The sequence below is a fragment of the Lutjanus erythropterus genome, chromosome 2 (assembly GCF_056507025.1).
Source record: "Lutjanus erythropterus isolate fLutEry1 chromosome 2, fLutEry1.hap2, whole genome shotgun sequence".
Taxonomy (NCBI): Eukaryota; Metazoa; Chordata; class Actinopteri; order Lutjaniformes; family Lutjanidae; genus Lutjanus; species Lutjanus erythropterus.
In genome coordinates, this window is record NC_139318.1 from 43,027,196 (window position 1) to 43,048,779 (window position 21,584).

The 21,584-nt window shown below is 39.8% G+C and overlaps 1 protein-coding gene across 1 annotated transcript in view; it reads left to right on the top strand.

Moving 5' to 3' along the window:
• rims4 (regulating synaptic membrane exocytosis 4) overlaps nt 1-21,584 on the top strand; it is a 71,667-nt gene that overhangs the window by 22,336 nt on the left and 27,747 nt on the right. Inside the window, exon 2 of the mRNA XM_084745908.1 lies at nt 21,437-21,581. Within this exon, the coding sequence (XP_084602034.1) occupies nt 21,437-21,581 (145 nt within the window). The remainder of the gene's footprint in view (nt 1-21,436; nt 21,582-21,584) is intronic.

The following is a 21,584-nucleotide window of genomic DNA, read 5'->3' on the forward strand; positions in this document are numbered from 1 at the left end:
TAAAGTGGTGAACATTACCTGCTAACATTCTAAGCATGTTAGCATGCTGATGTTATCGTTAAGGTCAAAGCTACTTGTCATCATAGACAATGGCATTAGTGGACGGAGCGTCCAGGTCGGAAAAGTGAAGCCAATGGCCAACAGAGGGCAACTCCATGTGTAAATCATGTCCCATGTGGAGTAAAATACATCATAAAGCACGGTATGCCTTAAGGATTTTAATTCAGAGTACATAACACACCAGCTTCATGTTCTTGTCTGTCCTGTGGTTGCAAAAAAAAACAAAAAACAAGATAGGAACCCCCATAATACCAAATTTGAAGTCCACAGGTAGACCACAAACCAATGGGTGACATCATGGTGGCTCCATCCACTTATTCTATTGTCTGTGAGCCTCATAGAGCCACTAGCATGGCCGTATACTTGTTTAGACATGAAACTTTAAAAAAGGGACATTGCTGTTTTATGCTTTGTAAATATTTCTTGACCAACGACATTTTGGTGCATTAATCTCATGTTTTGTCTGACAAGTCACAGTAAAGTTGCCGACTTGTCGGGTGGATTGATAACTGGCTTGCTACTTAAATAAACATAAATGCAACTTTTTAGGAATTGCCCAAGGTGTAGTTTTTCACATTTGGAGTAATTGTAACCTGATACCGATACCAGTTTTGGAAAATGCCTCCAAGGACTGTCTAAATTTCCATTGCCATAGAAAGATGATAGCAATCATATCACATACATACAGGGTTAGTATACAATAATGCACTGGTACTGAATCGGTACTTTGGATCAGCTGATATGCAAAGTTCAGGCATTGCAATCCATGGTGGGAAAGAAAAATGGGTTCGGAGCGTGTCTAATTGTCCAGTGTAAAATATAGCATGGACCTATATGTCTGTGCAGACATTAAATGTATAAACAACAGAACTCAGGTTGCAAAAAAGCTGAATTCTGATGCAAGAAAAGATGAAGAAATCGATATATAATGACAATATTAATGCCCAAATAGCCTGAACTAAAGGTAGAAAATATTGTGACGCTAAAATAAGCAGCTTTAAACTACTTTGTGTTGCCTCTCTCACTTCTTTAAGAGCATCTTGAGAATTCAGTTTAGTGCTGTACGTGATCTGATTTCTTTACTGCATTGTTTTGTTATAAACTACCTATTTAAGACTTTATGGTTTTTAACAAGTGGAGGAGCACAGTTTATTTTATTCTCGTCTGTCTCACAATGAAGATAAACATCAGCGTTTTAATCCTCTGGAAAATAGTTTATCAGTTTGTTGTATTGCTTCAGCGACACAGCACTTAATGTTTGGAGGAGCAGAAATCTGCGCTCTTTCTTCTTTTTCTTCTCCTTAATTATCACTCAACAGCGATGCTGTCAGCTTCTATCTCTTTTCCATCTCTATCTCTTCTTTCTCTCATTCCTGTCTTGTTATATTTTTCTGTTTTCTTATTTTTTGTGCCTTGAAAGATTTTCCCTCCCTCTTTTTTCTGTCTTCTCTCTATCTTTCATTGCCTCTCTATCAGTGTATACCCACCCTCTCACCAACTGTATCACAGTCTGTTCATGCATCAGACCACAATCTTCTGGTGTATTTAAATCACAGCAATAAGAAGCAGCAGTTTGTGTGGAAATTATATGCACAGGAGATATTTAAGTCTGTGTAGGTAAATAATGTATAAACATCCTGACGTCAGCGTCCTCAGATCCTCCTGCTGCCGCCACACTGAGCACATCACCAAGGAGGTCTCAGGGAAGGAAGCAGACAGCTGACTGAGGCTCAGCCAATGTCCTCACAGTGTTACAAATTCATGGCCAGCTCACAAACTGTGGTTACATTTATATTTTACCATTTACATGTTTAGCTGGCCTAATACAGAGTGACTTAAAGTGATAGTTCAGCCAAAAATGAAACTTCACTCAATATCTAGTTACCCCTGTGCTGATGTGAGGATGAGTGAAGATCTCCAGTTCACAAAACACTCCCAGAGCTTCACAGCGCTGCAGCCAAATCCAGTACAATTGATGTAAACGGTGACCAGAACACAAAAAAAACAACACAAAATGTAATATTTTAAGCACCAAAATAATGACAAATCAGATTCACAGTTCACTGTGACCAAATTTTGAAATACAATTTCTTTGAGTTTGAAAAACTCAAATATGAGTTTGAGTTGGGCTCAAAATTATCCCAGGATGTTGCTTTGAAATGTTGAGTTGTCTCTACAGTGTAAAGTGATTTTTACATTTACCAACTATAAAAATATGTAGCCAAAAATGTCTCTTTTGATCATGAAGGTTGCAGACCCCTGGCCTACAGCTGGTGGAATGAATTTGAATTTCTATTTTTCTAATCAGATCAATCATTACGGTGAGCCTATTAGAAATAATCTAGCACTTCCACCTTGACATTTTCATTTTTCTGCATTTATTTGATGGTTTATTGGAGCAAATGCATGTCATGTGTAATATAGGAGCCATAATGTTCACATAACAGATAGAGAAACATCATTTGTGTCTGTAGATTGACCAGTCTAATGTTCCATACATGTATGAGTTTAAACTACAGTACAGCAGGTCAAACTCAGTGCAGCAGGTTAAAAGGTCACTAATGAACCAATGATGGATGAGGACTTTTTATGACAGAAATGTATAATCAATGCAAAGGTTTAACCAGAGTATTGGCAGCTGCAGGCCTGATCAATAACTCTCCCACGGGTCACCGTGAAACTCCATTTACCCTGAGTGGAGAGGATGGAAGACATCCACTCCAATTTACCTGGGAAATTTTCCGTGGCAGCGAGGAGGAAAAAGTGATCAAGTGATGGCGATCCATTCATGCACAAACACACACACACACACACACACACACACACACACACACACACACACAGACACAAACACAAGTTGTTGTTGCTACAGTTCATATGCACTTAGTTTTACTCCTCTAATCTCACAATTGAACATCAGAGTATAAGTGAGTTGGAAGTGATGCAGAGATTGAAATGTAGCTGAAGTGGCCGGACTTGTATTAGTGGTACAAGTCAATCCTGAGTTGCAGGTCACTCTCGGTTTTTGGTGTGATTATCATGTTCCACTGTCAAATACCACTTCCTACCAACCTGTACTGATTCGTATCGTGTTAAAGGTGGTATACGCCATTGGTTCCCAACATGGGATCTGGATGTGCCAAAAATAACAGGGGGCCCCCAAGGCTTTGTCTGCTCTGAGGTTGTCAAAATTATTAGATTTACATGCTAACTAAAATCACGATTATGCAAAAGTTTGTGTACATAACTACTGAAAAAGTTGATCGTCGTCGTAAATACAAATTGGGGGCTCCAAGGAAAAAAAGTCAGGAGCCACTGCTGTATATAACATAGGCTGCCACTAAATCTCACACTAGAGCACCGTCATCTCAGATCAAAACAAATGTACACTAGGACTGTACTGAATGCTTATAAGCCACTACCATCTCTGGAAGGTACTGTGTAAAAAGTAATGCCATAACAATATACTGGAAGATACGGTAACAGCTTACTGTCGGCCAATACTAATAGAATTGTCTGAACCATCATGCAGACACTAAAACAGTTACAGAGACTGTTGGTACTAAAACCTGAATTATCTTGTTGCATGAGGCTTTTTCTGAACCAATTGTGGCTGTTTGATGTCAAACAGAGGAAAGGTTGTAAGACTATGGGCTTCATTTATAAGACAGACTAATGTTTTTTTTTTTTATCTTGAAGCTGCTGCATACTTTTAAGTGCTTATGAAACAGTATCAGTTCATTACTGATGCTTTTATATGACCTGTTTAAGTTAAGTTTGTTCTCAGTGTCTACCACTCAGTCAGATTCTCAGTCAATCGTAATTTTGCCAGTTCAAAATAATCAGGAGGAGATATTTATTTAGATTAAAAAGAAAAAGTTGTTTTCTTTCATGGTTATTACAGTGGAAAATTAAAATGACTTATGCAGAAAACCACTTACTGAAACCAGAAGTAGCTATTTGTAAAACCTTACTTTGACGTGGAAATTATTTTAGTTCTATGCAAAGTCTAGAGGTGATGTAAGTGATTGCTATTTATGACTAAACCTGTGTTTCTGCTGCATTATATGATGTGTTATATTACAGGCTGCTGAGTTAAAAAATATGCTTCTTAAAACCTGTGTAACCAAGGTTTTTTAATGCACAATATCTTTTATGAATCAAACGTAAGCCTGCCATCAGAAAGACTGAGGTCAGGTCTAAATTTAAGAACGTATTTATAAATGACGCCCTCGGTTCTTGCTGTCACTGTTGTTTGACAGGCTGCCAATTTGCCATCTTTATTCATTTCAAACATTAAGCATAAACCAGCTTGAAAAATCTTAACTTGATGTGTCCTTGAGCAAGGCATTTAAAGCCTGGCTTCCCTTTGCCAACTGTAATTGGTCCGGTAGCTCCCAGCAGGTGTTCAAAAATAGCATGGTGTGCTCAGCAAAACCCTTCATTTGGAGAAAGGTTAAAAAATGCTTATCTACCAATAAAGTAATTAGCTCTGACTCTGTCTTCCGGCCTGCGACGTTCTGCTTTGCCTGTCGTTTGTGGTGCCAAGAGGTTTCAAAAAGCAGCTTCTTTATTCATCTCCGGCCTTAGTCATCACTCGTCATCGGCTGTAGCACCTCTACAGGAAAGTCATTTTTCAAATGAATGCAACTCTTTCAGGGCCTCCCAGGGTCCTCCTTCTCCTCTATCTTGCTCTGACAAGCACCTTATGCCAGATATTCTCTCTTTCTGTAATGAATGGTCTGATGGTGACAGAGCAGTTTCACTCACTGGATATTGCAGTACATCCATTTTATTTTATTTAACCATTTATTCATCCATGGAGGTTTGAATGTGCAGCACTGCCCTTTCCCAGCAAAGTGTTGCTTCATTGTGACCCAGGTATAGGATGATGGTAACACTTCATTTGCAGGGGTTACACTGTCATAACCATGTGATGTTACCTGTCATGAATATGAATGAGCCTGAAATTTTACGACTATAAGTGTCATTCTGTCATTTAAGGCATTTGTAAAGCAAAGCTGACATTGTTTGAGATGTCATTGTTGTAACAACTTGGCATTTATCAAGCCAGTAATGTCTTTGTTATGACAACTAAGACAAAAATGTCACAGCATAACCTGTCAATGTCATTTTTCTGACAAGTGTGTGTTGCGAATGTTTTCCTTGACCTCGAGTAAAATGGTACATTTAGTAATTGTCATAAGTATATCATTAAATTGTATAACACTGTCAAATGCTTTTGTCACAGTGTCATGATTCGTTTCCTGGACTGAACAAATAAAGTAGTACTATTTGGACTTGTCATAAAGATGTCATTGAAATGTTATGAAGGCAGTTTGACAACAGTACAGTACCAAGATGTCCAAAATGCACTGTTTAACTTGACAAAGACATTGACAGGTGATGTTGTTTTGGTTAATGTCACATTGTCATAAGAAAGACATTCTTAGCTTGATTAATGCCAAATTCCCGAGCAATATCAACTTTGCATTAAAGACGACTTAAGACATAATTGACCAAATGACACAATGTCAGCAGTAATAAACATTCATAAAGACTCCCTCATGTTCAAGCCAGGTATCATGACATGGTCATGACAGTTTAGTTGAAGAGGTGTGCATAAGACTGTCATTAAAGTGTGATCGGTTAGATAAAAAGTTTTGGCCAGTGATAATACAAGGAATGTTCGGATGGCTATAGTTAGAGAAATGACAGATGATGTTTAAAACTTGTCTGCATAACTAATAGATAGAAGCAGGGAAAATGCAAGCAGGAGGTCTTTCATGGTGGCTGTAATGTGTACAGTTAAATTTAGTAAGAGCAGTTTCTACAAAGTATTCTTTATCTCACCCCGAGAAGACTTTTTAGGCGTCTGCTTCTCCTCCCAAAGACTGTCTGTGAGAAATTAGGCCAAGCTCAAATGTATCATGATGTTTTATCTTTTTTTCCCTACGTCACCCAAAGGAGGAGATGTACCCCGACTCTCTTCATTAGCTTTTGTGACAAACTCAGTGTGGAGGTACAGGAGGGTGGGTGGGCGCAGGGATACGTCACAAGCTCCCAGCATGGCCTGGGAGGGAAGTTGGGCCTCAGATGTGTGTGAAGTTGAGAGTTTTGAAACTTTACAAAGGATTTCAAGGTGTCTTGAGGTGAGTCTTAGGAGCCTGCACGATTCTACAGTTTATCATATAGATGTATAGAGTGTGGCACTAACACTGACAGGGTTAGGACTGAGGTAGAGGTGAATCAAGAAGTGGATTTATTTGCAGTGCTGTTAGGAGGCTTGGATATGATCCTGCATGGAACTTTTTAATTCTCCTTAGAAGTAAAGAACGTTGCTGACATGAAAAACAACCGGGTTGTCTGGGCAAGCAGCTTATTATGACCCATATTTACAATTATCATTAGGTGGCAACATCTAGTGTCTATAGTAATTATGTCAGGGGAAAATTAGTCAGTTAGATGACGTAGTATAAAGAGCGACAAAGTCCGTCTAGGAAGGAGGTCGGCGTGGAAGGAGAGGACAAACACAACATGACTTTCACCCAGGAGACTGCTGTTTGTGTCCTGCATGAGACCAAAAGTCAATATTGACTTATTTTAACTGAAATGCATAAGTTAATGTACAAAAATGTAACCTAATTAACGTACTAATTTGAACCCAGGCTATGATCTTTTTCTCAACCTAACCGAGCAATTTTGTTGCCTTCACCCAACCAAACTACTGTTGTTTCACAACATAGACCATGTCCCGTACAGTGAAGGTCGCTGATAAGTGACTGTTGGGATGACAGAAATTTTTTTTTAGCTGGTTAAAAGTTTGCTTTTCGTCTATAATTAACACGCATGCTTGTCGCATGTCACAGTACTGATTCTCACTGACTGGACACCCAGGGACAACAGCGATTATGTTTTAATTTTTAATCAAAATTAATGCTAAGGACAGTAAGTAGTTGCTGGACATTGGTAAGGACATGTCTTCACCCTCCCTTCCAAATTCTATGCTCTTGGTTTGGCTGGCACTCTCTAAAGGTCATATGGGCTTTGTCATTTCGGCAGTCATTGGCAATTGACCTTCTGTTGTGCAGGTATGAGGACGTTTTGGACGTTTTTGTCATCCAGCGTCTCAGTCTGCACATTTTTCTCAACACATCTGAGATTCAACTTCATCTCGCACCTCTTTATCTTCTACCTCCTCTTCCTCTCAGCAGGTCTGTCTCAGAGAGAGGATGTTATTAGACTCTATCTCTGCCGCTGTAGTTAATGTGACTAAGGTGGGAGTTGATTGATGCTAATGTCATTGATTGCTCAAGTAGTCCAGACACCACATAAATCAGGATCTGTCTATGGTCAGGGTAGTTAAAGGTTTATTGCATTTTTTTTCTAGTGTCTGTTGTACAGCTGAGTTCATTACTAAAATCTGATCAGAGAAGACAGGCTTCACTAACAACAAACACAAAAAAAACAATAAGATTAATCAAATCAATGTCCAAAGATAGAGAAAGGTGTTAAGTGAAACACGTTTCACAATGGCGCATTGCAAATGTAGATTTTAAAAGAGCAGAACAAGCAAGAAAATGATATAATTCAGTACATTCAAATTGTAACTAGAGGGGCACTCCAGTTATCTACAGTATTATGCGCAAATATATGTCAAATTGTAAAAAACAGTAAGGATAATTTAGGCATTGCTTGTTTCTTACATACCTGCTGCATTTGTTACTAAAATTTTTGAAATTTTTGAGGTGGCTGTTATGTTTTGTTGTATGTTTTTTGCAGCACAACATTCACACGCTGTATTCAGTTCACACCAGGGATACAACTGACCTGTCTTGCAGTGTTAATGAAAGTAAGGAAAATAATTGTGTCAGCACCAAATTTAATGGGTTCCTCCTTGGACCACGCTACAAACTTCCACCAAGTTTCATGAAAATTGGGCCTGTAGTTTTTCCTCCTAACCTGTGGCCATAACAAATAAACCAAAAACATCTTTGGTGGAGGTAATAATAATAATCACTGTGGAGCTTTTCTGTTATCACTTTTGCTGGGACTCAAACAGTGTTGCACTGATTTGCATTTCCATTACCACTTTTATTGCACCGAGCTGTGCCGAGTCGTGCCTGAGATGGACCTACTCTGGAGGGTGGCCAAAGCCAAGCGAGCTGTGCTGATGTTTCGCCGACTGCAGCCGACTTGTGACGACCCCCCTTTCTCCCCCTCAAACAAGCATTCATCGGCTGTGTTTCAAATGTGCTTCTCAAAACCTGTGTAAAACCTGGGGGAGTGTTGTGATACTCAACTCATGTCTGCACAGAGAAGAGAGAAAGACATTTTCAAAAGTGTCTGTGACTGAGTGTTCAGCTCTCAGTTATCTAGAAGCTAATTTCTGTGGTTTGCAATTCAGTATCTTTTTGTGTGTTGCTGTTTTTACATTCAGGTATCTGCTATATTTTATTGTCTTGTCAAGTTACCGCTAATGAAAACCGAAAATTTCCTGGTTTTGCTGCTTCATAATAAAAGCTTGGGAATTACAGTAGCACATGACTTGTATTGTTAAGAATTTATAGGAAGTTCAGGGTTTATTTGCCATTTTGCGGCTGCTTGACACGAGCTAAGTGTCTCATCTGCAGTTAAAAACACACCTTTAAGTGAGTGGTCCTGTTGTAACGGAGGTGCTAATCCCTGACGTGCTGGGCTGAGTCAAACCAAGCCAGCACATGTTTATGGAAAAGGGGTAAAGGATAGCTTGGATAAGAGACTGAAGTCTGTATATTTAAAATTTCCTGTCAAGGCTTGCTTTTTTGTTAGTATAATTAGCTTCTGAAGCTTATTTAGTTATTAAAACCACATTAAACTCACACACCAGCTAATTACCAAAGAGAAACTGACATTAGCAGGTAAAACACAGGTCAACATTTGCATGTTGTATTGATAATTTTGCTAAACAGTTGCTGTTGGCTATTTACTGTAGCTAAGAGTTTGTTCAGGTTCACTACTTCAGCTGACAGGACCCTGAGGCAGACCAAAAATGCAACAAATGCATGCAGTTCAATGACTTCATGATCAAAACCACTGAGTAGAGAAGGCATAACAAAGCAATAATAGAGGGCTACTGGAATAGTGAGGCAGACAGGGGACAAAACCAGGGAAGCAGTTCAACACAGGCAAAAAATACAGACAAAAAGAAAAGAAATAAAGTGCAAAAAAGGTAGGTAACAGAATACAAAAGCTAGAAAGCAAAGGCACAATTCACATTCTGGCAGGAAACAAAGGAGAGGGGTATATATGGTGAGGGATGGGCGTAGTCGGGCATGTAGCTGCAGGACTGATGAGAGGAGGGAACAGGTGCTGGGGAAAGGAGAGGGAAAGTCGGAGGGCATCTGCTGGAAAGGTGAAGAAAGGCGGGTCCGCATGTGGAGCAGAGGAAAGTACACGACCTGGGAGATGTGAAAATGTGGCTGGAGAGGAGAGACAGAAGTAGACTAAAAGACTTTACTGTGTCACAACCTGTAACCTATTTAGAAACTTTATCTAGTGCTGAAAGGATCAACGTGGGTTTATTTAGTGTCATTTTATTTTAGACATTTAGCTTATTTGAATATTGCAAATTGTCAAGGGGACAGCAGTGTCAAAGCTGCAAGAAAATAGCTTCTTCATAGCATGTCTTCGGTTTCTGTAGAAGTCCTACATGTCTGTGTTTTGGGTCATCTGGGACACAGGTATGACCTACCTTCTACCAGTGTCTGTCAGTCTGTCTGTCTGTCTGTCTGTGTGTTGGCCAGAGAAGTTGGCTGAATGGGGAGCAGCTATTTTTGTGTCTGTTCTGCTTTCATTAATATCTCTCTGCTGGGAGACAAACTAATGAGTCCTGGCTCTCTGATTGCTACATCACAACTTTTGTGAGTCACATCAGGCACTTTTTGTGCTACATCACAGTGGGCGCTCTCCATCACATGCTGTGAACCACATTCACCACAAACACAGTCGCCTATTTTGGAGTTTGGTGGGGATTTTTTTTTTTTTTACTTTTATTCTGTTTTCAGAGACTCGGTACACAGAGAACAGATGGGAAGAGACGCCCATGCTCATATTAAAAACAACAGAAGTGAGACATTATAAAGATACAAGTCCTTGCAGACGTATGACCTTCACAGGACACTCACAGGATGGACTGTTGTGGAGCAGACTTGTGGGTGTGAGTGGACAGAAGCGCTCTGCAATTCCTCTGACACACTGAGCTACCAGATTTCATGTGACTGGACCAGCCTTAAGATCCAGAACATCTGGAAACAAATAAACAACAACAGCTGGTCACAGAGGGGAAAAAAAAGTGGTGCGGCTTGGCTTTCCAAGCAGATGCTGGCTGTCCAAACATCTGTCTCCTTCCACCCGTAAACATTTGTGTTTCAGGGTCATTACCTGTAGCTGGTGTGGACTGCTCACTATGAATGCAACACATAGACCGCACCGGTTTTTAAAGGGACTTTCTCATTTTTCTGCAAGCAAAACCTTTGATTTGAAAGACTGACAAAACTACATTTTCCACATGGTGGCTTTAGCTGTATAAAATTTAATAAATGTCTCTAAAAATGCTCAGTAGAAACGCACTATCACTATTTTTCTCTCTACAGTATATATATTGGTGCACGGTTGTATAGCATAGTTGTAATTATTGAGTTATAGATTAAAATCATTTTATTTAATTGCATTTCCTGTCTGATCATACAGTATAATATAGGCCTATTTTATTCCTATCTTCAGATAAGATGGAAGTGAAGCATTACCAGCTTTATAAAACATAAATAATCAATAACATTGTTCTCTAAAGCTGTCCTTGTATTGCATGAATACAATTTCAGAGCAGTAACAAACTGCCATTTTGCACTCTCTTTTGTAGTTTGAGTTTTGACTATTTTGTTTGAATCTTACCTGTAAGCAAAAATTAATCTTAAGGGAGAGAAAAACTGAGACAGAATATTCTGATGTGAGAAAAAGGCAGAAGATAGATCAGTCAGAAACAGCAGAGACACAACAAGAGAAACATCAATACAGAAAAAAAAAAGGGTGTATGGAGTGAGAAAGCAGAGCAAGTCAACTGCAACCTGAATCCAGTGCAAACAGGTGCGTAACCAGTTTGATGACTAGAGATCATACAGGTCAGGCATCGGGAAAGAGAAAATGTTAATATACTCGGCCTGAGACGGGGATGATTGTGTTGTCTCTTAGACTGAATTATTCATTAAAGTTTGAAAACAGTTCCTCCAGTGAAAACCATTAAAATCTTTCTGTTTGCACCACCTCTGACTGAGGGATAACATCAACTGATGCAAAAGCTAAAGGAGAAATACAGGATATATTTATTCTCTGAAATCATAAAATGACCATGACATGTCAAGGAAACATGCCGTCTTTTCTGACTACGCACAGCCAGTATGTTCTCCTTTGAAATTTCCAGTCTGGTGTGAAACATTTCACAACACTGGCAAACAGTACCACTGGAATCACTTCAGAAGGATGACTGAGGATAGAACCACCGAAAGGCAATCAAATCAATCAAAATGTAGCCTACAACTTATTAAAAGCTTATATAACCTGTAATATTATGCTTCAAATTACATAAAAAATATGTCATTTTACCTGAGAAGAACTGCCAATCAGTCTTTGGCATTGATGTGGAGTGATGTCCTCTTTGTTGATTGGCAGGTTACCATCAAATTAATGCTGACTCATACAAAAATTTGATTAAATTTTTCGCCAAAAGATGACAGCTCTCGCAGCAGAGCTGGATTCTCGTCTTTGAAGAATTTCCTGAACCCACATCCTTCTTTTTGTTTCTCATAACAAGTCATCAATATCCATTTTACCATGCAGCTAACACAGCTTGATGCCACTGTTTACAGAACTTTAACATTAATCAGTGTGGATGCTCACATAGTTATTGCTGTAGTTACTGTTACGGTTATCTTTTTTGGTGCGGTTGACCCTTTCGGCTAGCAGTCGTTCTTATCTGTGTCCTAAAATGGTATGTGTGCAGTTAAGTTTTCAGACATTTTTGGAACTTGCAGACTGGCAGAGCGAGTAATAATGCTGAGTACAGCTTAAAGCACAGAAATAGAAATCTGCAGCCGGACAGAGAAGAAGAGAAATGTAATGTTATGTGGTAAGAAGTGCTGGAGACAATCAGTGTAGAAATGTTGTAAATAAGAAAAGACGTCAATCTTCTAAATTTGAATCTTTTATCTTGATTGCCTGGGATGATTGCCTTTCACTCTGCTGCAGATAAAGCATGTTGACTCGGATCGAATTGAACTGAGATAATATCCCATCAGCGCCATGAAAGGGTCACCGAGGAGCAGAGTGGCTGATGTGTCTCCAGCCATTATCCACCTGCTGTATTAGTTATGTAACTCAACTCCGCCTTAATACACCACCGCTGACAAGAGGTGACAGCAAGTTACACACACACACGCACAAGCTAATGTAGAAAATAACAGGCCTCTCTGTGTTAAAAGGCTCTTAGAGTATTTTCACCGTAGGTTTTGGATTCCAACGAGGTCTCCGTAGTAACGACATCCATGTCCATGGCAACCGTGTCTGTGTCACTGATGATGACACAAGCTGTGTCCAAAATCACTTCCTCGTTCACTCCCTCATTACTCCCTGTACAGTAAACACCCTGTAGTTTACTCAGCAGTGAGCAGTAAATCAAGATTTTGGCCAATCAGTCATCATTCTGTGTCATCACTGACAGCAGTGGAGTCACATAGCGGCAGGGTCAAACTGGGAACAAAATTACCTTTGTAATTTTCATCTGATCTGCTCCATTTTTCCCCAACATACACATTTAAAGCATGAGTTATATAATGGATTATCAGACTATTTATAAGATATAGGCTGAGTTATATACTGTATATCAACACTGTCATAACATACATTAGCACTAGCAGATCACCTGCTGGGACATAATCACTTTGTTTGTCCTCAGCAGCAGCCTGATCTTCTTGCTCGCCACTGGAATCAGCCTGCTGCTCATCTGTCCAGATTCTTCCCTCGTTCTCTTCAGTTGGGGCTGGCAGTCTGTTAATGTTTTTTGCTGCAGCTAGCAGGATTTTGCATGGCACAGACGTCTTTAAATAATGAATGTGTTAACTTTCTTTTTCTATCTGACATTTTCAGTTCCACCTTTTCAGTTTCTTCAGTCCTTTATCCATACCGTTTGTGTTTTGAATTGGAATACGCTCTTATTTGTTCTGGATTTCATTTGATTGTTTCCTGCTTGACCTCTGACATGGATGGATCCACTTGAAGAGGTCAGGTAAGGTGATGATGGTCTGTACCACTTCCTGCACGTCCCTCAAAACAAAGGGTCACCTATTGACAATTTTGGCATCATGTAACCCACAACCAAATGGGCTGTTCCAAAATTAAGTGGGCAGCAGTCGGCAGGTCAGATTTTTTCCACAAATTTTCCCCCCACATTGCTGGTGGCGGCCTTATGGCCCACAAGGCCCCTTTCCACCAAATCTGCTCTGGTTCTTGGACTGGTTCCATTCAAGATTCTAAGAACCTTTATGCCAAATAGGAAACCAGCTCACATTTCAGTCAGTTTTGTGCAGACCCATTGTTCAATCAAGGAGAGACTAAGAGTAAAAGAGAAATGGTTTATTGGCACATGCATGATATATGAAACACGAACAGTCTTTGGCAGTTAGACCCCATTGAGGTGAAACAATATGTATATATAAATGGGGGTGATGAAGCTGTAGTGAAGAGAACCCCCCGGGGTCTAGACACTGGTGGTGGTGGTGATGATGAGGTGCAAAGCAGAGACTGGTGAGGTGAAGTGGCTCTGGACTCCTGCTGCCTGGACCTGAAGACTGGAGGAGAGGGCGTCAGGGAGGATCGAGGTGAACATCTTGTGACTACCTGGGTCCAATGACTGGAGGAGAGAAGGGTGGAGGAGGGTCGCACGACTGACTGAATGACAACTGATGGAGCAAAGACAGAGACTATTTAAAGTTTGACTGCCTATCGCAACCGTGGCAAAATCTGATTGGATAGTAAAGACGAAGGTGAACGCCCACAAACAGCTGATTAGAGGGAATAGGAGGAGAGAGACGGAGTAAAGGAAAGTTATGAATGAAGGCAGTGTAATAGAAGGTCTTCCTGATTGAACTTATGCTGAGCTTCATTTGTCAAAGATGGTATTTTTCATATTTTACTGGGAACCAACTTTTCGGGTTCCAAACCAGTATATTTTTGGTGGAAATGCTCTGAACAGTTCAAAGTTAACAGGAATGGAGTCGGTTCCATGTTGGTGGAAAAGGCATTGACACAATTGCCATTCCAAACCTGCACAGGGGTAACTTTTGTGCCTATAACATGCAGAGCATTGCCTTGTGCGATTGTCATCAGAAAGTACTCACTACTGCATATAATAACACATTCCTATATGAATACACAACTTTTCCTTCACAGCAAACACAAGATTTTAGTGGTTGTAGTTGCAGAAATATGGACTAGTGAAACATTTTAAAACATGTTGAGATTCTGAAATGCAACTTTTTCTTTTTCAATTTTCTTGAATCTTACTGAAAAGTTTTTAGTAGTCTTTTATTTTGTTTTACTTTTTACTTTGTTCTTTAAAAAACTGTGGGCTTTAATGCAAATGTCAACTTTATTGCAACATCTACAGTATAGTATACAAATATACAGTGAGATTTAGTCTGCATGTAACTCATCCTGATATCAGGAGCCACTGCTGCGCTGTTTGTTAGCCACCACCTTGACTGACCTCTTGACATAACACACATGTGACTGATGGTGGGGGAAACTGGAGAACCCTGAGGGAACCTGTGCAGTCAAACTGGGATTTGAATCCATGATGTTCTTGTTGTTAGTTGCAATTTCTGAATGAAAGGAACTATACAAATAAAGTTAAATATAATTACTAAACTGTCACACCGTCTGGATTGCACTGCAGCAGTTAGTGATATGCGTCAGTGTTTGTCCAGAGTCCATCTTCTGTTTTTAGCAGTCAAACAAACCTGACATGTCTGATCCTTAGTGTGGTAATTGCACAGACTTTTACTGTCTGCACACTGTGAAGCATGTCATTCTGTTAGATGCAGTCATTTATCTTCCGGTGGTATCTTCCCTAATGAGCTTTTTGTTGCTGGGGGCGGCCTGAAGAGTCCCAGTGTCATTTGGGTCCAAGTGACAAACAAGAAAAATCCATGTTTCAGTGGCTTTTGAAGGTTTTTTAATATTGAAAGGGTTTTGCAGAAAAGTGTAATGTTTCTGTGGCTTCACACAGCCCTTTAAATGTTTGATTACATACTGACAAAGACGGACATGACTTGTGACCGTTCTTACCACAATGGTGCACATTGCACTGCTGGACTGAGAGTAAAGCAGATTTGGATGCTTGTAAATCCAGATGCAGGGCAAGATTAGGATTAGGAAGTGTGTTTTACAACTACAATCGTTTTTATGTGGCTGGTCAGGTTGTTCACCGGGGCTCACCAGCTTTAAAAGTGCATTCTGACCCAATTTTTGTCACTTGTAATCCCAGGAGTTTTAGGCTTCTGCTTTGCTAAATCGCTCAGAATGAAAGCATTACTGTAGGTAAATGTTTGAAATGAAAATTGTATGTGCAGGTGTGTACACACATGTAAACACGTAACATAATGAAGTTCATATAATCCCAGATAACTTGATGAGTTGAGCCCACATTTGGCATATTTTGCTGTTTTTTTGTTTTTTTTAATCAACTGAGCTAGGTTTGACCCAATGATGGTTCATGGAAATGTTGCGCATCAAGTCTGGCTTGTGTCAATTTAGGTCTCTGTTGGTTCAATCCATCTGGGCTATCGGTGCTATCTTGCTATCATCTGTGCAAGCAGATGTAGGCGATGACCATTGTGGCTGTAGTCTTCATGATGGGAGCGAAGGAAGAAGTCAGGTGATGTAGTGTGAAGAGCAGCAAGGTCTGAATGGATGGATAACCCAGACCTTCACAGAGGCTGCTGTTCATATCATGCATGAAACCAAGTCACTGTTGACTTATTTTAACCTATGTCACAAATGCAAGGTGACATAATGTATGTGCATAAGTTAAAGGCAAATTATGCAGGATTCTCCTCCAAAAACAATGCATAGACTCATATAAAAATAAGCCTTCTCAATGATCACCCGCCTAACCCTGCCTGTACCTTTCTAGACATTATTTTGCTGTAGTTTGGAGGCTTCACTATCCCAAAATGTCTGTACGTGTTGCCCTGGGAATGAGACTCAACATTCAACCATCTTTTTGTTGCATTTATAACTGCAACTGACAAATATTCTACCTTTAAATTACATAACTACGCTTATTTTAACTCAAAACAGGATCTCTTCCTGAACCTAACCAAGTAGTTTTGGTGCAAAAACATAACCAAACTGCAACCATTTCACAATGTTAACCATGGTTCAGCAAGTAAAGTAGCCCTATCACTGGTACAGGGTCATATATGGGAGTCATTGGTGTCTTTAGCTATGGAGCTGTTTTGTATTCGGGCCACCAGAGAGATCTCAAGCTACCTTATTTTATGAAAGATGATAATTCGTCTCCTAACAGTTCACTTCCTGCAGTTGAGTTTGAGAAAATGTTTCGGTGATAGAAAAGATCATTTTTAAACATCAGGTTTTTGTGACAATCCCTCGGAATCAAAAGGCTTCTTTCTTGAGCCACTATTTTGCACCATCAGAGAAGAGGCTCAGACACCAATTTATATAAGCCCACAGTAGTTATAGCTGAGACCAGAATGCAGCAAAACAACATTAGGATTAAGGGCAATAAGGGATGAGGCTGCAATCAGTGATTTATCCCGGCGGGGTCTCTGTGCCCTGCACACCACACTCCATTTACACCTGGTACTAAAATGGGATCTGATCTTACCTCTGTGTTTACATCTGGTATATTAATGCATTGTTGTTATGACTGAGATCAGATCTCTGTCCTCCAGACCAAGCATGTGTGGCTGGCAAATTAGCCACAGACATCCTTAAGAAAATACAAAGTTTTGAATGCATTACGAACTCTGTAAAATGCTATCTATGACATATGACATTTAAGATTGCTATGGACTCAAAAAGATAGAGAGAGTTATTTGTCCTCCTCTTGTAAGTTTGGTGAATCCAACACACTGAGTTATCACTTTCTTTGTATGAACAATATTGTGTCATTGTCTTTGTGTCATGCATTGCTTTCATTTTTCATGCAGCTCTGTTGAATAGCTCATCTTCTGGGGCTCCCATGGAACGAAATAGACAAACAATCAGTAATAAGAGCCTTGTCTCTTTCTGCCTTCTTGCACTCTCTCTAAATTGGAACACAAACCTCTATTTCATGTTAGTTAAACCAGTGTTATGTTGTGTACGGATGCCAGCACGTTGTGTTTACACCTCCCTCCTGATGTGGTCAGGCAGATCTGATCATGACACATCTACGCCTTGCATTAACATGTGTTTTTTATTTTATTTGGATAACAGGTCTGGATACAGATCACATTTTAATACCAGGTGTAAATGGGATGCTAGTGGTTCACGGTGTATTTATAAAATTGCAACATCCCTGGTTTAATTCTGCCCAGAGACCTTTGCTGCAGGTCCTTCCTCTTCACTGTATTTTCTCTCTTCCATACTGTCAACTATTTCTGCGTGTCTGTGCTTGCACTTTTGATGGAAAGCAACAAATCCAGAGCTGTTCTCAGGAGCCAAAGCCAGTCTAGGAAATGAGGAAATATAGGAAACTACAAGCAGAGGTAGAAGAGACAGGCTGAGGAAAGGTAGGTTCACCAAAAAAAGACACCCCATCAAATACATCACAAACCACTGGAGAGCACTGAGCACCACACTGAGGAGATCTTACAGGATTTCTTGCAGAAAAGCAACACATTTGTAGCTTTATGATGTAAAATTATGTCCTTCACTGGTCAGGTTATGGTTATTTTGACCTTCGTCGTGGGCTGCAGTGTTGATGTGTGATTCTGTGTCTGCTGTGTCTGAGTTAACTGATCATACGAAACCAGTCAGGCAGCAGAAGCACTAACCCAAATCTGCCAGCGTCCCGTCCCACATGAACGATAGAAATAGCACCATTCTAGGTCGCTCTTTAATAACTGCAGAACTAACTTCATGGCACTGTGACCATGTGTATGTGTGTCTGTGTGTGTGCGTGTGTGTGCCAGGCTTCCTAAAGCACGTTTCTTTCCATTAAGGTGATTGAAACTGTCTGTGGAGAAAGAGAGAGTACGACATAGACTGGATTTGATCAGTGGCTGTAACACAGGAACTAAAATGCCTCTGGATGTGGAGGAGCAACCCGTTTTCACTCCAGGTCGTCGTCAAATGCTGACGTATTTGTCGCGTTCCACGGCGTCTCATACTGATGCACAAGGTACCTTTTAGTTTCTGTAAGGTTTAGAAATGAAGGTAGTTCATATATTTGAGGTAACTTGCTACAAAATAGATTAGGTAACTATTATTAAGTTGTTGTCTAAACCGTTATTATTCACATATTTTTATGTTTAAATAATTACAGCAGCATCTTTAAAACAGCTAAAATGATTTGCTGAACCTGCTTCTGTGGTTCACACTCGTTCGCCACAGTCCGAGTCCATCGTAGCTTCTGATTGGTTAGTTCAGTCACATGTGAGTCGTAAGAAGTAAGCGCAATCAGGAAGTGTTGCTAAGCTGCTGAAATGTGGAGAACAGTCGAGTGCTGCTTAAGGAACATATCTGTCTCCATCCTGCTGTTTTGTCTTCTTAATAAGAGCAGTCCAACCCCAGACATATATACGTAGACGCCGCCACCATTTTCGTTAGGTCATGTGTTTTTTTTTTCTAACTTGATCATAAACCCTTGATTATAACATCACTTGTTTCGATCGGCTGAGAAATAAAAACTACTTTTTGACCAGAAGAAAGGCAGTGCTCCTGTTTACAAAGAGTCACTCATAGGTCAGTCTTGACGGAATGAAAATGGCGGCGACGGTGACGAATGATTCAGGCCAACGTGACGTCTACGTATATATGTCTATGGATCCAACCACACCTCATGTTACATTTGGTTATGTTTAGGTAACAAAAGTAATTGGTTAGGTTTAGCATGCTTTGGGCTAAAATTATTATTGTTATAACATAAATCTAATATTATATTATTTATCATAAATTAATATTATCATTTCCTTTTGTTTTTATTCTATTCTATCAACTTAATTACCTGTATACAGTGCTGTGCATGAATGTGCTAAAAGAGCAGCGTTCATTCAATGTGCTCATATTTTTGGGGAACAGTGAACTGCATTAATCAGTTTTAATTAAGTAATGTGGATGTGAGCATAATTTACACCTGAGAGAGATAACAGCACTCACATGGTTACCTGATTTTAAAAAAGCAGATGTGTGGATATGGACAGAAGTGTCGACGTGATATAAAAACTTTTCTTTGATCACGAAACCTGATGTTTCTTTTTCAAAGTGACTTCCATGCAAAGCCATTATTTTAAGATGTTAAGTCATTATTTTGGGATGCTAACTTCCTTCATAACTCACAGACCACTTGAAATGCACTAGTCATCTTTTGATATGAGAAACATAGGTTTGCAATAATACAGCTGATATATTTTCACCAATAAGGATGAGACTGTAATATTTAATGTCATGCCAGAAGTCAAAATGTTACTGCTACCCCCTTGGTGGGGGCAACTGATACAGCAGTTTGGGACAGTTGAAACACTGAAAAAATAAGTCATATTAACCCACCGCATCTCAAATAAAAGTTTCAAGTTAATGACATTGCTGCTGTACACTAAGTTTGTTTGTTGTTTTGTCTGTGGTTTGCATTCAGTCTTTCTCTAGTTTTTTTTTGCAGTAGATGAAGCTGCTATTCTGAGATTTTAATTATTTGAAATGAGTTAAAAGTGATTTCTTTCTCTGTGAACTGAATGTTGGGCTAGCTCTTTTAAAGCATGAACGAGCACAACACCGCCTGTAAATATGTTGTATTTGTGTGGAGCATGATGGAACTACAAATCTCATTTTGTTTTACAACCCTGTGTTGTGTTACAATAATAAATTACCTCAATACCTTGATAAAAATAAGTACATTATGTACATTATGTACATAAGTGAAGTAAGTCAGTATGTAACAGTACACAGCATCAAACTTTAGGTAACGTTTGGCCTCCTGGGCTTGTTGTTTGACCTGTCCATCCATCTCTTATCCTCCACATGCAGACTTTTTCACTCTTTATACTGTGTCACCTGACACAGATGGGTTTATACCGCAGTTACTTGAATGTGTCTCAACAGCTGGTAAAGGGTGTCTTCTGTGTCTGTGTGAGACACAGAGGGGCAAGACAAAATGTCTGACAACCTGGGAATGAGAATGAGCTGAGAGAGGGGGCAAAAAATATGAATTTTGTTTTATAGTTTTACATTTAATCCACTCATTTGATGAATTTTAGTGTATATTCAGTTAGAAAACCTGCTGTAAACTCAGTCAGTGAATCAGTTCTGTTTCAGACTCGTGTGTGTGTGTGTGTGTCTTCCTGTGTGTGTCCTCGCTATTACAGGAAAACAACTTTCCTGTCCTGTCCTAAAAACAAGGTCAAAGACCTCCTGCTAGAGCACTTCATTATAAACTCAACCTCCATCAACACACACACACACATACACACACACACACACACACACACACACACACACACACACACACACACACACACACACACACACACACAGAGGACACCTTGCAGCCACAGATAGGTCCCATAAAGAGCTCCATGCATCGATTTTGTGGTCTATTTTGCAACAAGATGTATGTCTGTGCTCTGAGGAGGAATCGAGTGCATTTTGTCCTTGGCCTTGTTAAAGTGATTTCTCATCACTGTGGTCATCCTTTTCCTGACACCGATGAGGTCACAGCGGGACAAACGCATAAGCAGCTATAGGCAAACAGTTTAGGCACAGAAATGTGGGGATTACTTTCACTTATTTAAAAAAAAACAGATTTTTATTTTGTTGCTTTGTAGAAATTTGACAATAAGGTTAAAGGATGTGGATGCATTATAAAATGCCAGTTGCAGAGCATATATTTAGTCATTAAAAAAAAAAAAAAAAACTTTTTTACTCTTTGTAACTCACCCCTACCTGGGAGTATCAGTACCTTGTGTAAGATTTCAAGCAAGAAATAATGCAGATGGATGCAAAGTTTATCATCAACTCAATCAGCTGAGTTTTATTTCAAAAGAGTTTATCTGCTTCAGTGGATAAAAATCTGTGGCTCCAGCATTTATTTATTCATGTGCGTCTGTTTGTTTCCCTGCAGTGGATACGGAGGGCAGGAAGTTGAAGGGAGGCATCCAGAGGAGCACAGAGACGGGTCTGGCTGTAGAGATGCCCAGTCGGACCGTCCGCCAGGCCAGCCACGAGTCTATAGAGGACAGCATGAACAGCTACGGCTCCGAGGGCAAGTG